Source organism: Pundamilia nyererei, unplaced genomic scaffold, assembly GCF_000239375.1.
Source record: "Pundamilia nyererei isolate P.nyererei 1_Seehausen unplaced genomic scaffold, PunNye1.0 scaffold00009, whole genome shotgun sequence".
Lineage (NCBI taxonomy): Eukaryota > Metazoa > Chordata > Actinopteri > Cichliformes > Cichlidae > Pundamilia > Pundamilia nyererei.
The window spans coordinates 2,708,587-2,728,505 of NW_005187410.1; the positions used below are offsets into that span (position 1 = coordinate 2,708,587).

The following is a 19,919-nucleotide window of genomic DNA, read 5'->3' on the forward strand; positions in this document are numbered from 1 at the left end:
ACGTGTACAGCTGCATGCTGTCCTTCAACCTCTGGCTGTCTAGATCATGTCCAGAAAATGATGTGAGCTTTATAGACACCTGACAAACTCTGGGGAAAACCTGGTCTTATTAGGAGAGATCCATCCCACTTTGGATGGTGCTGCTCCCATTTCTAGAAGAATGGCTGAATACGTAAAACTTCCCCAAAACCCGACATTCCAGAATTTGGACTGTAAAGCAGACTTGCAATCTTACGCTCCTCCCTGCAGCTTCCCTTCTATTGTTATCCCTCCAAAACCTCATCCTCACAGAGACTGTGACTGCTCCCAGATCAGCTACAATAGATCAACACAAAAAATTACATTAAAAATGACTTTTGAAACAGCACCAAAGAGCAAAACAATGAAATATGGTTTTACAATCATTAGATTTCTCTCTTCTAAATGCTTATGAGTAAATGATTTTATAATTGTTCAGTTGTGATTTATGTTGCTTTACAGAAACCTGGCAATGGCAGGAATAATACATTAGTTTAAATGAATCAAACCCCTCACATTATACTAACTGTTAAGTGTCTTGAAGCATAAGCCCAGGAGGAGGAGTGGCAGCAATCTTTCATGTTAGCTTACAAAGACCTAAAAGGAGTTATAATTCATTTGAATGTTTTACTCTTATATATCCAATCAAAAACAAACAAACACATAAAAAATGTTTTCTTTGTCATTTATCATCTACCTATGCCTGACTCAGGCCTTTTGTATGACCTATCTAACTGAATTTGAAATCATTCTCAATAACACCCCACCATAGAGCACTTTGCTCTCAGATTGCAGGCTTGTGGTTTTCAGACATTCTCAAAGTAGAATAGGAGGTAAGGCCTTCAGCTACAAAGTTCCTCTCATTTTCTGTGAAGAACTGGCTCAGTATGAATTTGGGAAATGGACAGCCTCTCTACTGTTAAGATTAGACTTAAAACTTTCCCTTTTATAGTTAGGGCTGGATCAGGTCACCCTAAATCATGGCTTAATTACACTGCAATAGGCTCTGTCGGGGACTTCCCATGATGCCCTGAACCTTCCTTCTTCTGTCACCATTTTTCACTCATGTGTTTCTACACCACCTTTGGACTTTTGCGTTTAATGTTGTCTTCTCTCTGCCGGCATTAATGTTTGACTCTGTATCTCTGTGCTCTCATTTTTGTTTCTTGAAGTAGATGGCTGCCCATCCCTGAGCCTGGTTCTATTAGAGGGTTTTTTTTTTAAGTTAAAATGGAGTTCTTCCTTCCCACAGTTGCCAAGTGCTTGATCATACAGGCTCATCCCTTAGAGTTGAGCTCTAGTTGGGCAGGGACTTACCTTATGATATTAAACACCTTGACATGACTGTTATTGTGAAGCGGCAATATATGCATAAAACTCAATTAAAAGGAATTGCATAAGGAGGAAATGAAATGACAGAAAATATTCTACTTATGAACTTACCTCAAATATGAAATTAGTTAAAAATAAATAAACAAAGATACTCTGATTGTTTTCTATAAATGCATTTTAACATCTGCAAATTGTTAACTTGCAAGGCATGCTCCTGGTCTGCAGTACGGGCTGTATAGTTTGATGAACGTGCAACCACTCATTGGGATTAATTGAATGTGAGGAAAGATCGTGGTTTTGCTTTCATACAGAATAATTTTAAAGTGGCTTGAACAACAAGATATGCAGGATGCAAACTCTAGTGTCAAAGCCCTTCACTTTGAATCCTTCCACTCAACCATCCACTTAAATTACCTCCAAGATGAGGTGCAGAACTGAACCAGCCCTTTCTTGAAAAATCAGTTTATGTGTTTTAAAACGAGTGTCACATATAATCACAGGTCAGAAAGAACATATTTTTCAAGAAAATAATTCACGTTAGTTTTACATAAATGTAGTTTCTACAGGCTGGGACTGGGATGACTGTAGCTCAGGAGGTAGAGCAGGTCAACTACAACTCAGAAGGTTGGTGTTCAATCCCAGACTGCTCCAGTCTGCATGCTGAAGTATCCTTGGGCAAGATACTGAACTGAAGTTGCTCTCCAGTGCTTTCATTGAAGTGTGCGTGAATGCTAGATAGGAAAGTAGAGCAAGTGGAAACGTGCTATAAAAGAACCAGCTCATTTACTATTTGTGCTAAACAAGTATAGGCATCAGAATATAATACAGGCACCAGGCAGATTTCCAGTATGACTCCCGTTATCTTTTACCATATAATACCTTGCATCACCTATATTGACTGAAATCATACTCTTCATGGGCAACAGTTTATCTCATACCAGGCAGCCAGCATACACAATAGCAGGGCCCCAAACCCAGCCCACCTAAATACAATGCAGTCACACTTTTTTCCTGGTATGACATGCCGCACGTCTGCTGTTGTGCAGCACAGCAAATGACAAGTATTGTTCTAAATATATATAAAAAAGTTGATCTTGCATGTCAGAAAAATAGAAACAAATTGTGATATAATGACATATTAATAGCGCTGCAGGTCATTTTCACTGTTCTGCTGCAGCGCGGATGGTGACCTGAGTTTGACTTGCCAGATGAATCACAACTACTACATGCAGTCTTAAAATACATCAGAAGTTTAGATAAGTGTCCCATTAACACCAGTAATGCTGCTCAGCACTACGAAGGCTTAAATACCGAGCCAGAGGCAATCTGTTCGTTAGTGGAGGTGAATCTTGAGAGCTCAAAATAAACTGTAGCTGCCAGTAACAGACGTTTAGGTTGCTGTAGCCATGAAACTCATTAGTGTGTTGCGAATAAATGTATTTCATGATTTCCACAGCGCTCCTGTGCGAATGCTGTGTTTTTTTCTTTCCCACAGAGCTAATGTGCATCTATGTAATTTAAGACCATGCACTTTTCAGATTAGAGACGTAATAAATAACGATAAACAAGCTAATGATTTATTTCGTGGGGCCTCATTTTCATTACAGAAGTGAAAGTCAGCACATTAGTCTGTCCCTGAAATTTTGTATTATGTTTTCAGTCTAACATGGCGGCAAAACAGTGTTGAAATCTTCACAAACCTCCGAAAAGTGTTTCTAAATTCACTCATCGGCTATGAAAAGCAGTGATTCATGAGCATAAAGTGTATCATCAGCATAAACTCTTTATCTTTTCAGAGAGATGTGACTTTCATGCAAATGTGTGGAGTGTGATCATTATACTTGTTGCGAAATTCATAGAGTGCTGCATATAAGTCATATTTAGAAATGTTTTTAAGCACAGTTGCCAAGGTTCTTCAGGATTTATACTTCATGATGAACTCAGCGCTCTTAGACGTCATTTAGTTGGTTGAATTACTTTTTTTCTTCTTCTCAGTTTTCACTCAGATTTTTCTTCATTCTTCTGGTGACGCATCACTTTTGTACCGCGGGCACAAACGCATTCAGCTTACTGCACTAACTAATGATCTCAGTGTTTCGAAATGATTTTCCTCTGTGTCGTACATGAAACACTGAATCACGCTTCATCTCTTGATTTGGTTCTGAGGCCGATAATGAAGGAAATTATGGGTAAAACATCAAAAGCACTCTCTTTTCATCGATTAAGTTGTGCATTGATTTGGATTGTTTGCAAAGGTTTCTTTCGGCCCCCTCTTTTTCATACTGCTACAAAGATTTGTCATGAATTACTGTTATGGAATAAAAAATAGAATAACCCAGCTATCTGCTCATTTTTTGTTAAATGAGTGTAGGTGGCAGGGGTGGTTGCTTATAGACTGGAGCAGCTACTAATGTTTATTCATGTGCTTTTGTATGCATAAATACTGTATAAATACTGACTGGAGAGATCAGCCCTGAATGATGAATCTTCTACCTTCAGTTTGTTGGAACAGCATTGTGTCTGTTATAAATGAAGTTTGTGTTTGGGCATGCGTTAAAGTTTTAAAACACGATGCAGAAAATATTAGCATTTGGATTCGTCTACATAAACAGATGCTCGAGATTTCTCATCAGATTGTGGAATCAGTAATAAAAAAGGAATTAAAAAGGCTTGGCACTCATTTTATGTAAATAAACAACAATGAATACTGATTTGTGTGGAGGAAAAACTATTAAGTTATATAATACGAATGTCATATCATCAATTAAGTTGTTGTGCAACAAATACACATACTTGGAAAATGAAATTAAGAGTAATAATCACTTTGATGTAGACTCTGTCTAGTGGTAAAGCCAGCCAGCATAATTAATTGGGAACATTCATTGCCACTGATTAACAGAGCAGCCAATGTCATGGCTTGATCTGTGCTTTATCATCAGCAGCAGCAGTAATTGAAATGAACACTGAGACCTTTCTTTTACGCCAGAGGCCTCACAGTTTCATTCATATGAGCAAGAGGCCATTGCCCCGGAGGTCTGGGGTCACCTGACGTCAGTTACAGACGCAAACCCCGTTTATGAGCCAGCTGTGAAAGATCAGAGGAGCTGACCATAATTCATTTTGAGTCATTGAAGCGAGAGCATGTCCTCTCATTTCAGTGTCATGCTCCCTGTCTCGGGCCTGCGGGTCAAAGGGTTAAAGTGGGTTCGGTGGAGAAGTTGAGAGTCGCAGCTCAGGTGAGAGCAAGGCTTTCCAATTAAATCTAACGTGCTCGGGGTGAGAGCTCCTGAGAGAGGTGTCTGTCCCCGCAGAGATCCACCTGTGCAGCTGAGGAGATAAACCACGTGTTGGATGCCTTTCAGCTTTAAGTTTAAATATTTTCAATGAGACTTTCCTATATAAACTTTACCTACAGTATAGCTTCACTTTGCATTAATATTTAATGAATTCAGTTGTGTTTTCATTTATGTACTGTATTTCAAAAGCCACCTTACTGTAAACTGCTTTATTGTACCTGAGTAAAGAATCAGGTTTTGCATGTATTTCTCACTTGAAATGAATAACTTCAAAGATCTGTAGCTGTGACACATCCAGAAAGAAAAAAGAAATGACACAGAATCACAAAGTTCTATATAAATTTAATGCAATGCGTCACACTAGTCCCACAATAAGAACTAACTTTATGAAGCAAACCGTTTCATTTTATGAGAATGTCAGAGAGGTGTTGGTTCAGCTAAAGTCTGAGTCTAGATTATGCTGTAGTTGCACTGGATTGGGTAATTGGGTTTTATTTGCAATATATTTCACTCCATTACAACAACAAGAAAAACTGAAGCTTCATATTCATCATAGAAACAAGTCAGAGCGTCTCGTAGCCTAAGCTTTATAGGCATCAGACAGATTTATTTCAAAGCTGATTTGCTTATGTTATATTTAAAATGTGTTCAACGTACTTTGTCCAACACCTGTAGCAACTGCTGCTCTGCACAAATGCGTTTCCTTCATGTCGTAACAAGACATTAGCATTGCAAATTTTAGGTAAACAAGGATATTCTAGGAAGACGTGTAAGATTAACATCTTATGGCTATTGCACATACAATAATTGCTCTGGGGCTGAACCCCTCATAATGGACATTGCAACGAACTAGCTATGACATACCGGATTCATTATCCCTTTCAGATGCTGCCATCCCAAGGGGTGAGCACAGTAATTGTGTCTTTAGGGATTTGTCAAGTCTCTGTTGGATGGCAATAAATCACTGGTAGAAGAGGTGTGGTGGCAGACCTGGAATGAACCTGCGCGATAAAATAGCAGTACCTCAATTTTTGCCTCTACTCCGAGTGCGAGAAATAACTGACTTGGTTAGAGTAGATGTTGTCTCTCAGAAGATGCGTGTGCCACTTTGTTGTGAGGACACTTCTTTTATTAAATTTTATTAATAACACAAACTGGAGACCTCAACATTGACATGACTCCAGCCATAATAGAGGACAGACACTCAGGGCAAGTGTTACGTTGTTATGCTTGTTTAAGAGGTTATCACCCCAAAGAAGGTTGTGATGCACTCGCAGCATTGATTTGCGGAGCTGTGACCGTCCCTGAAGTGCAGGTGAATCAATCCCGAGGCCTAAACACAGAGCCCCATGAACATGTTGTTCTGAAGGCTAGTCTTCTTGCAAGGCCCTCCTCTGGGACGTCTCTTTCTATTTTTGCCGCTCAGACATGGTTTAGTTTACTGGAATAATGCGCTCTCAAGCTCAAGTGACAAACTTGAAAAAAACAATAGAGATTCTTTACTCCTTTTAATACCATCCAAGCGAGATCTCTTAAGGCTTGAAAATCCCTCTTTTGTCTGCCCCCCTCTTAGCTGTAACTCCTTTTCATGACTTAAGAAGATTTAATAGTGGCGATCAATATGAGATTATAGCGTCTTTCACTCATTCAGTCTGTTTTAAGGAAAGAAATTGGCTTTCTGATCGTTTCTGAACTCAATATACTTTATAATGAGAAGCAAATCTTTCATATTCTCAGCTGGTGTGGACACCTACTCAGTGTGATTTCTCCTGTATGAACAATAAAGGTTTTTTGGCCTAAAGGAAATCCATTGATTGGCATTTTGCTCAACTGCGTCCCTTTATGACGGTATCAGCTTTGCCTTCATTTGGTAATATGCGCTCTTCTGGCTGTGTTAATGGCCCTCAGCCATATGTTCCTGTAGCCTGCCCGACACCCCACCTTGCGTGGAGATGCTTGGCAGCCCCGCTCCTATTCCTTTTCCTTCCTTCCCTTTCCAACAGCCTCCACACTCAAGCAATTGCCACAGCATCCAGTCTCTCCCCTCCCCCATAGCAGTGCACTTCCCCTGCCTTTTCCCTCCATCAGCTTCCTTCTTGTTCTCATTGCTGAGCCCCGCGCTGTGGGGCTGGAATAGAATCTGAGAGCTGCAAGCAACTTGAAGCCATCTTCACAAAGGGATTACGCACTAAAACAGTATTTAATGAAGGGAGGGGACTTATTTGCATCCTTGAAAAGTCCAACTGTGAAAAACAGGTCACTGAATGCTTCTGGATTTCTCTACAGTTTACCAGTTGATTGTGGTCACCATAGAAACAGCTGATCAGGACTTGTGGCCGCAATAGCACTATCACTATCAAATAAGAAATTTTATTGTGTTGCAGGAAAAATTTTTATACTAGAGTCAAATTTTACAAAAAAAATAGCTGTGACAAACTAAAAACATGTTATTCAGACCTGTGAGCTGCACTTCTCTTTCTTCAGCAAGCAGATATGGCATCCATCGTCATCATCCTCTGATATTCTTCAGTTTTTCATGACCTAATACAGACAGGGGAATGCTCCTCCCTGATTTAATTGAAGAACAGAGCAGTTATTATGAATTAATTGTTATAACTCGCGCGTTGCAGACAAAGACGTGATGCGGATAGCCTCGGCTGCAGCAAATGTTTGACAGGAGCGGCGCACAGATAAAAGGCTGAATCTTGAATAATGTTGTGTGACCGTGTGTGTGCAATGTCCAGATTCTCATGCTTGTTTTTGCTAGCGTTTTTCTCATACATAACACTTGAGCTGTTTCCACAGCCGTGATAGACTGTCAGGGGACTTTGCTGACAGCACTGCGCTGGTGTTTGTGTGTGTGTGTGTAGAACCATTTGAGTGACTGAGCGAAAGGGAGAGCCAGACAGAGAGTGAGCGAGGGATAAGGAGGTTATTTGTGATTTTGTCACTAAATATGAGGTTGCGAAGAACTCTTTGACACCCACCTTCCCTTTTTTTTCTTCTTCTGACTAGCACTCAGATGAGAAGTCATTTGAATAAACCTTCATTTTCACATAGCCGTCAATTTTGAGTGTCGTTTGCCGGGTGGCTGTGGGTTGTTTAATCATACAATAGCTCTGATTTATTTATTTGAAAATCTAGATCGAGACTCTGCCTAGATAATTTGACAGAGCTGAAATTAATAGGCCTCTGCTCTCACGTCTGCCCCTTGACTCTACTCTGTCCTCAGTGTGTCAAGTGCAGATTTGCAGCGGTGATTTTTACGGAGCCGAGTACCAATCGGATATGATCCTGCAGCTTTTCCAGCCTGGATAAGCTTCTTTTAGACCGTCGTGTCTGTGAATACCACTTGTCTTGTTTTTTTTCAGCTACTATCAAGAAACACTGGCAGGCTGCCTCTGAGTTTACAGTGCTTTTCCGTTCCAGTCACCAAAGAACCCATTTTATCTTTGCTGTCACTCCGCTTCACTTTGTTAGCCCAGAGAAGAAGCTAGCTCTGTCTTATCACAAAAGTGCATTTATTTAGAGTCTCAAGCTGAGGTGGCTTTCTGGGCGCCTAAATCTCAAAGCTTATTCTTGACGCGATTTCCTGTTCTTCTTTTTTTCATTCCATTGTGGAGTCAGTCGGTGAAATATTTTAAATATGGTGCAGATAGGGCACAGGCAGCCTCTACATCTCACTGCTCTCTACTAATTTCCTCAGGGTTTAGCAAAATGCCTGTGAGTTGATTTTCAAACATGGTTGTTGCTGAGATGACAAAAGAAGATCTGCATGCTCGTTCTGTTTTCCATGTTCTCTCCTCTCTGAAATCTACTTTTAATGAGCTGCATTTTTATATCTGTGCAACATTCCTGAGTTCAGCAGAGGATTATTCAAATGTTATTCATGCTGTTACATGAATATTACATATCATGTGAGTCCTGTTCTGAAGGGGGGGGGCGGTTCTGATGGGGTTTCATACTTTCAATTTAGGCCCCAAAATACCATATATCACACAGACTGTGCAATGTAGGGATACTTTTATGAATAGAGAGATCCTTAAAATGTTTTTTAAAAAGTTCACAGGTAATAATACTGGTTTAAATGTTGCAATGATTTGGGAATGTATAATCTTTCTTAACAACCAATATACTGGCACGTCGAGGTAAAACGGGAAATGATTCTTATCTGAAAGACTGTCAATCAAAACGGAAGAGAGACGCAGTTTTTACCCCTGTTTCAGCGATACATAATAAAGTAAGAATTAAAGCATGTAACAGATGGACTCATTATGTTACCAACAATGACATCAGTTCACAGCTGTGGAGATGGAAAATCTAAATCATCTTTAGCTCTGTTTACTATGTTCAGCAGTCAGACGTTAACTTTGTCTGCGTTTTGATGCTCGGTGTTCAATGTGGGACTTTTGCTTCTACTGTTGTATTTGTCTTTAGTCGAACGGCTACTAAAGGACAAGGACTTTGCACTTCTTGTACCACTCACTTAGGTTAATTGAGGGACTGAAAGCAGATAATAATTTGATCCGAGTCTACCCTCTTCCCCCATATGTTGCCTGCCAGCATAAGTGCCTTTGAGGTGGTTCAGTAATTTGCAACAGCATTATCGACACACACACACACACACACACACACACCACAAAAAACTCAGACAAAAGGAGAGATACATTTTTTAAGATGTTGTAAGTCGATAACAGAGAGGTCTTCCTCTGTGAAACTTGTGTATTGTTGATAAAACAGCCAAAAGACCCTGATTTGTCTTCCAGAGAATCTGTAAGAGGGGTGTTCAGAATCTCTTATTGCGGAGCACTTTATAGAGAAGAGCCACTCCACAGAGGATTTGAAATATACTGGTATTGCCTTATACAGAGTCACAGAAGGGAACAGATAACGATTTACTGAAATTAGAAGTGTAATGGATCCACACAGTTACAAATTTCTCTCCTAATGGGCTGAATGAGGAATTGCCTCTTTACTGATTCCAGTGATGTTTTTCCCCCCCCACTTAGTTTCTTCTGGCTTCTCTTTTCTTTAACAGAGTTGGTGAAACCTGACGGTTTTCTGTTTACATGAACTGAAGAATGAATGAAACTGACCACAGGTTGATTTATTATTATGATTATTAGTATAATTAATAAATCTGTCAGTCATTGTGTCTCCTCAAAAGACAGTTAAAAAATTCTACATATTCAAATTACTTTTTTTTAATCATAAAAATCATAAAAAAGAAAGAAAAATCTAAATACTGGAAAAGCTGGAAAGCGCTGTTTTAGTGATTTTTGGATTAAAAATTTCAAACATTATGTTGATTTTCTGTTTTTTCTGTCATAACTCATAGAGGTAGGTTAAATTATTGTTACAGCACATCGTTTTTATGCCTCGATGCTAACGACATTTCACAAAACAACTTTTGGGCTGTAAATGTGAAACTGAAATAATTACACATAAATGTTTGATCAGATGAAATAGTGAAGTGAATAAGTGAATTTTATCAACTTCATTGTGGCGCGATGATCTTTTCTCACCATTATTAAATGCTATAACTCAGAAACAGAAGGGGAGATTGTGACAATTTATTTTTACATTTTCACAGATGCTGAAATAGTGGCTATAATATTTGATATCCACCTATAAATTTCTCTCACAATGTACATATTTTAATAAGAAAAGATAATATTTTAATCAGGACAGCCATGGATGTTAACTGCAACTTGTTCTTTTTGAAGTAATGAGGGGAATAAAAATAATCAGAATTTTCCAGAAGTGGTTAAAAGTCCATGTAGCGTAGTTCCAGTGGTACCAACTCAGTATAACTGGGAAGCCTATACTATATCAAGCATACAGTATAAAAACAGTGACTACAAAATTATTTTAGCTTTCACTTTTTTGACATAGAGGTGTTGGTAACATCAATAAACCTAAGTTTCAGTGACAACACTGTACACCACATATCAGAGGTGTTTTTTCTCCCCCTCGCTGCTGTGACGTCCTGCTGTTGTTCCCAGCAGCACAGAGCACAACAGATATGTTTATTTTTGTGCGTTTGCTTGTTGTGTTCTTCTTTTTTTTTTTTTTTACCACTGCTTCGCGTGCGTTTATGACCCGTTCGTGTGACACAGAACGTACATGCCGCAAAGATCATCCGAGGGAAACAGTGCAATATTCCGCCCGAGTGATGGATGAAAGGGGATGAGAAAATTGCTCTGCGCTTTATTAAAAATGACATTTGTATTATGAGTTTTGGGCTTCGCTGATGAGATGTCACCAGAATATATGTTTTCCCCACTTCACCAAAAGGCAGACACTTTTGAGCTGTGTGGTTTTGTGTTGTAAAAGGTCACATTTCAGTGACAATAAAACTATTTTGGTCTGGCTCGGGAGCCATATTGAGGATCTGAGCCCGTCCTCAGTGGAAAATCCATTCTGAGCAGTTGGGTTGTGCATTTTGTTTTTCAGCTGTTGAGAGACTTTTGTGTTGTGTCACTGTTACTTTTGACCAAACTAAGCAGAGAAAAAGCTTTATGGCTGTCACATGCACACATTTCTACAGTTTTGTTTCCATAGAAACGCTGAGTTCTGGGCAGGCGTGTGTTTAAGAGTTACATAAGGCTTTACCAGTAATACATTGTACAATCCGATATGGGCATTCTCATTTGAGTAGATTTCTATTTTTAGCAATGATACATAGTAACTGTAAAAAAAATATCTAAATGAGATTTTATGGTTTCTTGCTGCTGCTATTTTAGGCCGTGTAACTGCACTCTGTTACTCGATCTAGGGGTGCCTCTCTAACTGATACGAAACTTCGATATACACAGCATAATGTTTAAATTTCCATACAAATTTGCAGTGTCTTGGCCTTACTGAAAGTCGAGGTGCACAGTTCATTATCACTGCTGTGTCTGTTATGGTGTGGCCATATGAATGTGGGCGTTGCAGAACAGCAGGTCTTTAGCAACACAATTGTACATATCTGATGCAACAGTGTCTACAATTATGCAATGGCTCAAGTATCTGTTCTTGAATAATGTATGGAATTGAAATCTATATTAATGATCTTGATTAAGCCTGGTGCTATTGTTAGTTCTTGAAGGATGATACAGCGGATTAGATCATTGACATCAGAGAGGTTTCTGCCGTAGTGGGCTGAGTGGGTTGAGAGGAAGGGGAACAGGTTGAGCAGGGATTTCGGCCCCAGGCCTGCAGGGTTCATGGGTTTCCAGAGACAGAGGTCTTACAGTAACTCCTACACTATCTGCAGGGCCGATAGTGTTATTAATAGATGTAAGATGAAGCTATTTGGATTTTGTTTTTACTGTAGCAACCCCTTTCACTCCTTTGATTTAAAAAATAATAACTAAAGAGTGTTGTAGTCTTTTAGATATAGTATCAATGTCCAATTAGCACTGAGCGACATGTTTGATTAAGAAGGTGCAGCTCATTTGCGGTGGTGATTAAGTAGCTGTCAAAAGCTATAGTCTGAAAGCATTTTCCACCAGAATTTTCTCACAATCGGTGTTTGCACGCCTGTTGATGGCGACTGTGTTTTGGCTGGCGGAAATTTAACAGGTTCACTATGCAATAAGATTTCCATTCAGGCTTAACTCTATCGCTCTGGCCCTACAGTTCTCATTAGCTTTGCCCACTTTATTCACTGCAGCACATTTGTATATGCCCAAAAGGCTCGGGGACTTTGAGGCAATAGTGCAGAAGTAATACACTGAATACCCTAAACGCACTTGATGTTCACATCTGTGATTGTGTACAGAGCTGTTATCAGTGAATTATTTTATGACCTTGGGAATCAGGCGGAATCGCAGATGCTGCTAGTTTCGATGATGACATCCTCGCAATCAGCAGCAGTGTCTCACTGTGAATAAGCGCTTCTCTTAGTTTGGACCCAAATGTCGCTGCTAGAACAATATTAGTTTGGTAATTAAAATGTGTGATAATTATGAACCGCAGTTGCTGATTTCCTGATGGATTTCAACAAGTTTTAACATGAATGTCCCAGCCATTCAGCTGTGTGATATAACCAATTTAGTATTTTGTTCAAGATGTAAACCTAATTATAGTTTTTCTGCACTCACTTTCAGCTAGAAATTAAAATAGTTTATTCAGCGGAATGTTAACTATGCTGGGATAGAAAAGGCTTTCCTGTAAGCAGGGGAGTGTGACATAATGCACACATGGCTTTGATAGCTACTGCTGAATAATGACGATGAGTAATCACTTACAAGCATCCAATAACTTTGGATGAAAACAAATGTTTAATGCTGTTTAATTCAAACCTTGGGATTTTTCTAATTGCATTAATTTGTTTCTGAGGATGCGAGGGGAGTTTTAAAGCAGGATTTTAATTCCCCAGTGAGGGAACATTTATTCCAAATGTATAATAGTCTGCTATCATGTGCCAAATTTGCAAGGCATGGTTACAAGTACACACACAAGCCAGACACATGCTAATAAGGCTATTGTGGTTTAATTTGTAATCTCCAAAGGACAGAATTGAGCACTTTTACCCAAATTGTCACGCTGGTTTTGGCTTAACAATGTCATGAAAAAGGATAATGAACATTTTTTTGTCTGTATGTGTGTGTGTGTATGTGTGTTTTGCATAGAAATATTACTTCTATCTGTTGTAGTTGCTAAGGCGTGGACAGAGCTGTTAAGTAGAATGAGAGTGGATTTGAGGTCTTTTTTTCCTGTATTTTTGTACTGGACTGCCATAAGTGAAGACGATGCTAGACCAAAGAGTAAATGTAATATTAATATGCACTGTACTCTTTGAATACATGACAGGTGCAGTGGAAGTTCCTTACTAATCATAATTTTTAATTAAAATTGGACTTTTGTAATTATTATTTTTTCATTCTTATAAAACACGTGCAGCCAATTACTCAACTATACTTTTAATTAATGTTCATGTTAGCCTGGAAATTGCTCATAAACATCACATTTAGGAAGGGAAAATCAATTAAGCTTTTTATTTAGGCAGCTGGCTCTGTAATACAGTGAATGCTTAATCATTGAGGCAGTTTTGTTTGCAATATTGTTTGCTTTGTCATCTAAAAATAGCTCTGGTGAATAACATATTGGCTCTTATGGAAGAGTGCCAAGCACATAATTGAATCAGGGCTCTGCTGTATAATAGTGGAGTCTTGAAATATTTCATATTTAAATTTTTGGGGTTAACTGTACTGTTATAAGTCAGTGACACATAATTTGTGAAACTTAAAGGGTCTTCTGTCTTTTCATCACAGGAATGACCTGCCAAGCGAGGACATCGTACACCGAGGACGAGGTTCTGTGGGGACATCGCTTTTTCCCGGTCATATCTTTGGAAGAAGGTTTCTTTAAAGTGGACTACTCTCAGTTTCATGCTACATTCGAGGTGCCCACCCCTCCTTACAGCGTGAAGGAACAGGAGGAGGCCCTGCTTCTCTCCTCGCCCCTCATGGCTCCATCCCTTTGCAACAGCGGGGAGAAGAACAGCTCTCTGGACTGCTTGGAGACCCTGGAGGACAATGACAGCACCACCAAGCTGCCTACCAAGCTCCAGAAGATCACAGGGCGGGACGGCCTGCCTAAGAAGCTACTAAGAATGAGCTCCACCACCTCAGAGATGACTTACAGCTTTGGCGACCTGCCCATGAAGTTGCAGCGAATCAGCTCTGTTCCTGGCGTTTCTGACGACAAGCAGGGTGGGAAGGCCTCCAAGATCAGCACAGAGCCCATCAGTAAGTCAGTGGCGGACCTACCTCCAAAGTTGCAGCGACTGGCTGGAGGAGGGGCGGGCAGGATGGACGGACACCTGCCGCCTAAACTTAGAAAGATGAATTCAGATCGCTTTACATAAAGCAGGCAACATATTTTAAATTATGCCATCCACTTTTATTTCCCTAACTGAAGTCCTTGTACTATTCCTAATTTATTAATGGACAATATTCTTATATTAAACGAAATGTAGAATATGTGCACAAAAACCTTATATAAAGTGTGGGGATGGAATTGAGCACATTTGTCTCTGGATGTAAGTGTACATGCTCTGATGAAAGACCTCTGATTTTTTTTGGGTTGTTTTTTTAAGGATGATGTACAATTAGCACAATCTGGCATGTAAGAAACAGCGCATGTAGAACAGAATCTAAATAATTTCTGGCATGACATTTATTGATATATTATTTTACAAAAAGAATTTCATTAATGAATTTGCAGACGGTGGAACAATTGCACAAAGCCATATGATTTACAACATGGAAAACCTACATTACATGGTTCTAATTTGTGGTGACGACAGGCACATACATTTGTTTTGAGTTGATTGCTTTTGTTGTTTAATGTAAAATCGTGGCAATGTTATGTTAACTGCATGCTTCTCTTATTGACTTAGCTATACAAAGGTAATAGACAAAGATGTTTAGCCTTAACTATATTACCTTGTTTCCATTTTCATGTTTGTTCACAGCCGTATTTTTGGCATTTCATATATAGACTATTTTACCATGTGCGATTTTATGAATTTATTAGATGATCAAATACAAAATATGTTGCTAAATGATGCATTTTACATTTACGTAGGAGTGCATTATCAGCCTCATATGACCTATCGGAACTGGGCACAATGAGATTCACTTATTAAAGTAACACTTAAGTTGAAAGATTGAATATTTGTTCCTGATAAGCACAAAACAATCATTATATTATACCCTGTGATATTAAAACCTATTTATGGGCATTCTGTTTTAAATTGACTGCTTAGGGCAGTAGTCTAGTACTGTGCAATCACTTTTTTCATTATATAACAGAATACAATCTATAGTAGGCCTGTGTGGTCATACAAGACACTCCTTTAGAATTTCAACTTAGGTGTTACTATTTAGATTTACCGGGCCTATAAGAAAATCATAACCTTTGTTTTAGGGGCCCATAATATTCCTCCTCTGTGATGAAAGCAATAATATTATAATGACTATAATCTTTATATAGCCACAGGGTCTACCACAGCCCCATATTCATTCTGTTGACTGAATCCATGCCATGAAATCTGGTTTTCTCTAAATGCATCAAAGACATTGTATGATACCCAATCTCTTCAGGAATAAAGATCTAAAGTAACTGTTGAGCATCTTGCTCCTTTGACTTGATATAATGCATACTTTACTGAGTTGGTGAAAAAATGTCACCGTGTTAAGGGCGGTCAAAACGATGGAAGACCAACACCATTGTTTCGTTACTGTTAATAGCTGACCTGTGTGGCTGCATCTACTGCCATGTGAATTACCCAAAGCTGTGTACACTCACTGGCCACTTCCAATCGCATGGCAGCAAAATGCACCCAAATGTTCTTCGAAATGATCAAAACAACGTACTGAAATTTTAACTTTGCATCAGAATGCAGTGACTTTGAACTTTGACTAAACTTTGACAAGACTTTGAATGTGGCATGATGTTTGTACTTGGATTTTCCCACTCAGCTATCTCTAGGGTTATGGTCCCATAAAAGAGAAAATACTGAGTGGCAGTTTTCCAGGTGAAAATACCATGTTGATGCGAGAGGTCAAAGGAGAATGGCCAGACTGGTTAAAGCTCAAAGGAAAGCAACAGCAACTCAAATAACCACTCACTAAAACCAAAGTATGCAGAAGAGCATTTTCTGAATGCACAGTCCAACGAATCTTGAAGCAGATGGGCTACAGCAGCAGAAGACCACACCGAGTCTCACTCCTGTCAGCTAAGAACAGAAAACTGAGGTTATAATTCACAACAAAATTGGACAATAGAAAACTGATGTGATGATTGTCTGCGAAGGTTCTCAGTCATCCAGGTCATGGTAATCTAAGGAAAGAAAATCTTTAAGATTCAGTAGCAACACTCAGATGGTAGGGACATAATTTGATGTAAACAACATAAACGCATGGATCTATCCTTCGTTTCAGCATTGGTTCAGATGTGATGATGTGGGAATATGTTCTTGCACACTTTAAGCTTCTTAGCACTGACTGTGCATCATTTTAAACAGACAACTTTAGCATTGCTAACCTGTCCATCCTTTTATGATCATAGTTTACCCATCTTCTGATGGCTGCTCTCAGCTGGATAACATGCCATGTCACAAAGTTTAAGTCAATTCACTGTAATCCAATAGAGGTCTTTTGAGATATGGGGGAGCAGGAGATTCACATCAATGGATGTGCTGTAACTGTGTGATGCTACCCTGCCATTATAGAACAAAATCTATGAGGAATTCTAAATCCATGCCAAAAAGAATTAAAGCATTTCTGAGCATGGAAAAGTGTACCTAATAAAGTGTCTGGGGAGTGTTCAGTTTGGCTATGCAACCTTTTCTTTTTAAATTTTGGAATGCTTTGACATTTGGGAAAATACGTTACTTTCCGAGTGTAAGATGAGACTATTGATATGACCCCCATTCTTTTTCCACTCCAAGATGAAAAAAGGTCCACTTGCCACAGCATGACAAGAAACATTTTTGACACATAACTTCTTGTATAAGCTCTCTATATTTCCATTTGTAATTTAACGTGAAGTGTAAAAACGTTCAAATACTGGTGTAAAATGTAGTATCATGCTTAGGGTTGCGATATCAAAATGCATGCAAATCTTTCCTGAAAAGGATGCCTCTGTATTCCAGGTAAATTCTACAGCAATTTCATTAACCAGTTGTTTTCTTTGTAAATGTCTCAGAGGGACATGTATTGTGTGTTTTTAATCAGCAGATTCAGAGAACGCTGTTAAAAATTACATACTTAAATGATCACTTCAGATTTCTGTGCAGGATTGATAATGACAATCGCCATAGGAGTTAACTGAGAACTGAGAGGACCTTTTTACAGTGAGTGGCACATTTTTCAGCCCTTTAAAAAACAGATACAATACTAACAGGAGATCAAGCATTGTGGTATTTTTGTACATTTGACTTTTGTTTGCCGAGGACACATTCGGGGCTGCAAAGTGATGCAATGTATTTCTAAATCGGGCCAAAAATTGAGTCAGATAAAGGATTCCACATCGACAGAGCCAGTGACACTGTGAGAAGTCTTTTCTTCAGCATCTTTCATTGTTTTGATCATACCCTGTGTAATCATTGCTGCTGTTCGAATTTCACAGTACAGCCTTTGCTGCCGTTAAATATGCTATGGGAAATAAGTCTTTATTTGAAAGGTACTTTAAAGGACTTGTGGAGATAAAGTCAGTGGTGTGACTGTAGGCACCACAGGAAGTTGGGTTAATGCTGTCCTTATCCTAAGATAACCTTTCCCCCCAAAAATGTCTTTAAGCCCATGGATGAATCAGTATATCAACATTGCAAAAGTCATTATCCTTAAACATCTTGGAAACAGGGTTCAAATCTTTTTAGGCCACCTCGAAACAGCCAAAACACACAATCGCCCTTTATCAGCATTAAGAGATCTTTGATCTAGATGTTGCCTTTCTTTTGAGTGGTGATGATGGTGGTGGGGTTTTCTTTTGCCAATGTTTCTCCACAACATAGTAATTAAATGCTAAAATAATTGACACGAGCAGATTCAGAAGATGTAGGAGGACTGTAGTAGGAAGCAGAAAAAGGGTTTCTCTGAAAATCTTGTTCGCATTCCAGAAAAAATAAAGTCTTGGAGAGATTTTTTTAAAATTATCATCAGAATCCTTGACCAATAAAAATCAGTCACAAACTCAACCTGTGGCAAAGAAAACAACATAAATGCAAGACAAACACAACTGTACATTCAGACTTTCAACAATATCAGCTTGCCCGCAAAATTTCTCAGCTATTCCAAAATGAAGAAAAGAGAAACAAGACGCACGAGAAGAGAATGTCTTCAAACTTCAAGAAATGTGCAAATCTAACACTTTGTTGGTAAAAAATACAGTGACAGTGAAAGTTCATCGAACATTCAAAGTTAAATATGGTATGCTGACTAGCTGTTTGAACACTCACTCTGTGCCAGCATCAAGATGGGATGATATATGACACATCACACATGATGAGTGGTGCGACATAAGACTGAACTGTTGGTGGTTTTGCACTGCTTAAAATATTGCAACACAAATCTCCTCACAGTGTATCCCACCAATGCCAATTGTGTGGCCAAAAGAGTTTCAGCATCCAAATCACTCTGTTTAGCTAACAAAAATAATTCAATCATAGCATATTAAACATCATTTTAGTAAAAGTTATAATCTTTGCTATCTAATACTATATAATTATACTATATTATAAACATTCTTTTCTACTTTGCTGGTTCTATTCTAGCTCATTGTTTTTTTCAGCAAATTTCGATCCATCAACTTGTGACATGCATTTCAGACGCATGGCCAAAAAGCTATGAAAGCAAATGAAAACAAAAAAATTTATCCTAATTATCTCAGAAATTCAGAGATAATTTGAAACACAAAAATGTACTCTGTTTTTCTAAATTAACAATATAACTTAAAATCCCTAAAGAGTCTTTTTGGACTTGAAAGATTTCACGTGCAATAATGGTCCCACTGCAGACATACTTGAAAAGATTGGGAGATACAGTTTTTTTCAGTAGTAAAGCTGGCACTGAACCTGTATGGCTCCAGGATACAAGATGACACATCTAAAATTCAATTTGGCTTCTCTGTGGTGACTCAAGACACAAAGACGCTTGTATATCCCAATGTTGCAAAGCTAAACCAAAAGAAAGGTGTATTAATTAAACTAATTGGAAGGGGAGGTCATTACTGCTCATTAAATCAAGCTTTGAAGTCAACAGAGGCTCTTTCAGGATTTTAAGTTCTTTTGTAAATTCAGAAAAACAAGTTTTCTCTGAATTTCTGAGATAATTAGAAGAACTTGTCAAACTTCTTTTTTCTGTATTGATTAAATCCAAGGTAACCAATCTGGGTTAACTTGAATTAAACAGGCTTATCTTACTTTTTTCCTTGTCATATTAATAACAGGTGTCTCAGATGTTGACGTCTTGCCTGCGACATGCAACAATCTATGTATCGCAGTGCTTAACAAATGTATCAGACCACCTGTAACAGAAACAAGGAGCAAATATTTTAGAGTTCTTTCAGAAACTTGTTTGAAACTAAAAATTATACTTTTATTTACGAGAGCAATCCCAAAAGTAAGGTATCCAAAGCTGTGGGGACGTAGAGAAACTGTTCGTACGGCTGTTGGCCACACTGTTGCGATTGGTGCTTTCTCCACCCCCAAATGAGCATGCACGATTTCGCTGGGATGCTCAATCTTGGCTTGGCAGCCCTTGAAAATGGAGCTCC

The 19,919-nt window shown here is 38.7% G+C and overlaps 1 protein-coding gene across 1 annotated transcript in view; it reads left to right on the top strand.

The window, feature by feature from the left end:
• The window catches only part of kcnj3a (potassium inwardly rectifying channel subfamily J member 3a), a 23,564-nt gene extending 7,801 nt beyond the window's left edge, over positions 1 to 15,763 (top strand). The window contains exon 3 of the mRNA XM_005723383.1: positions 13,910 to 15,763. Coding sequence (XP_005723440.1) covers positions 13,910 to 14,505 — 596 coding nt within the window. The 3' untranslated portion in view covers positions 14,506 to 15,763. The remainder of the gene's footprint in view (positions 1 to 13,909) is intronic.
• Positions 15,764 to 19,919: the final 4,156 nt, after the last annotated feature.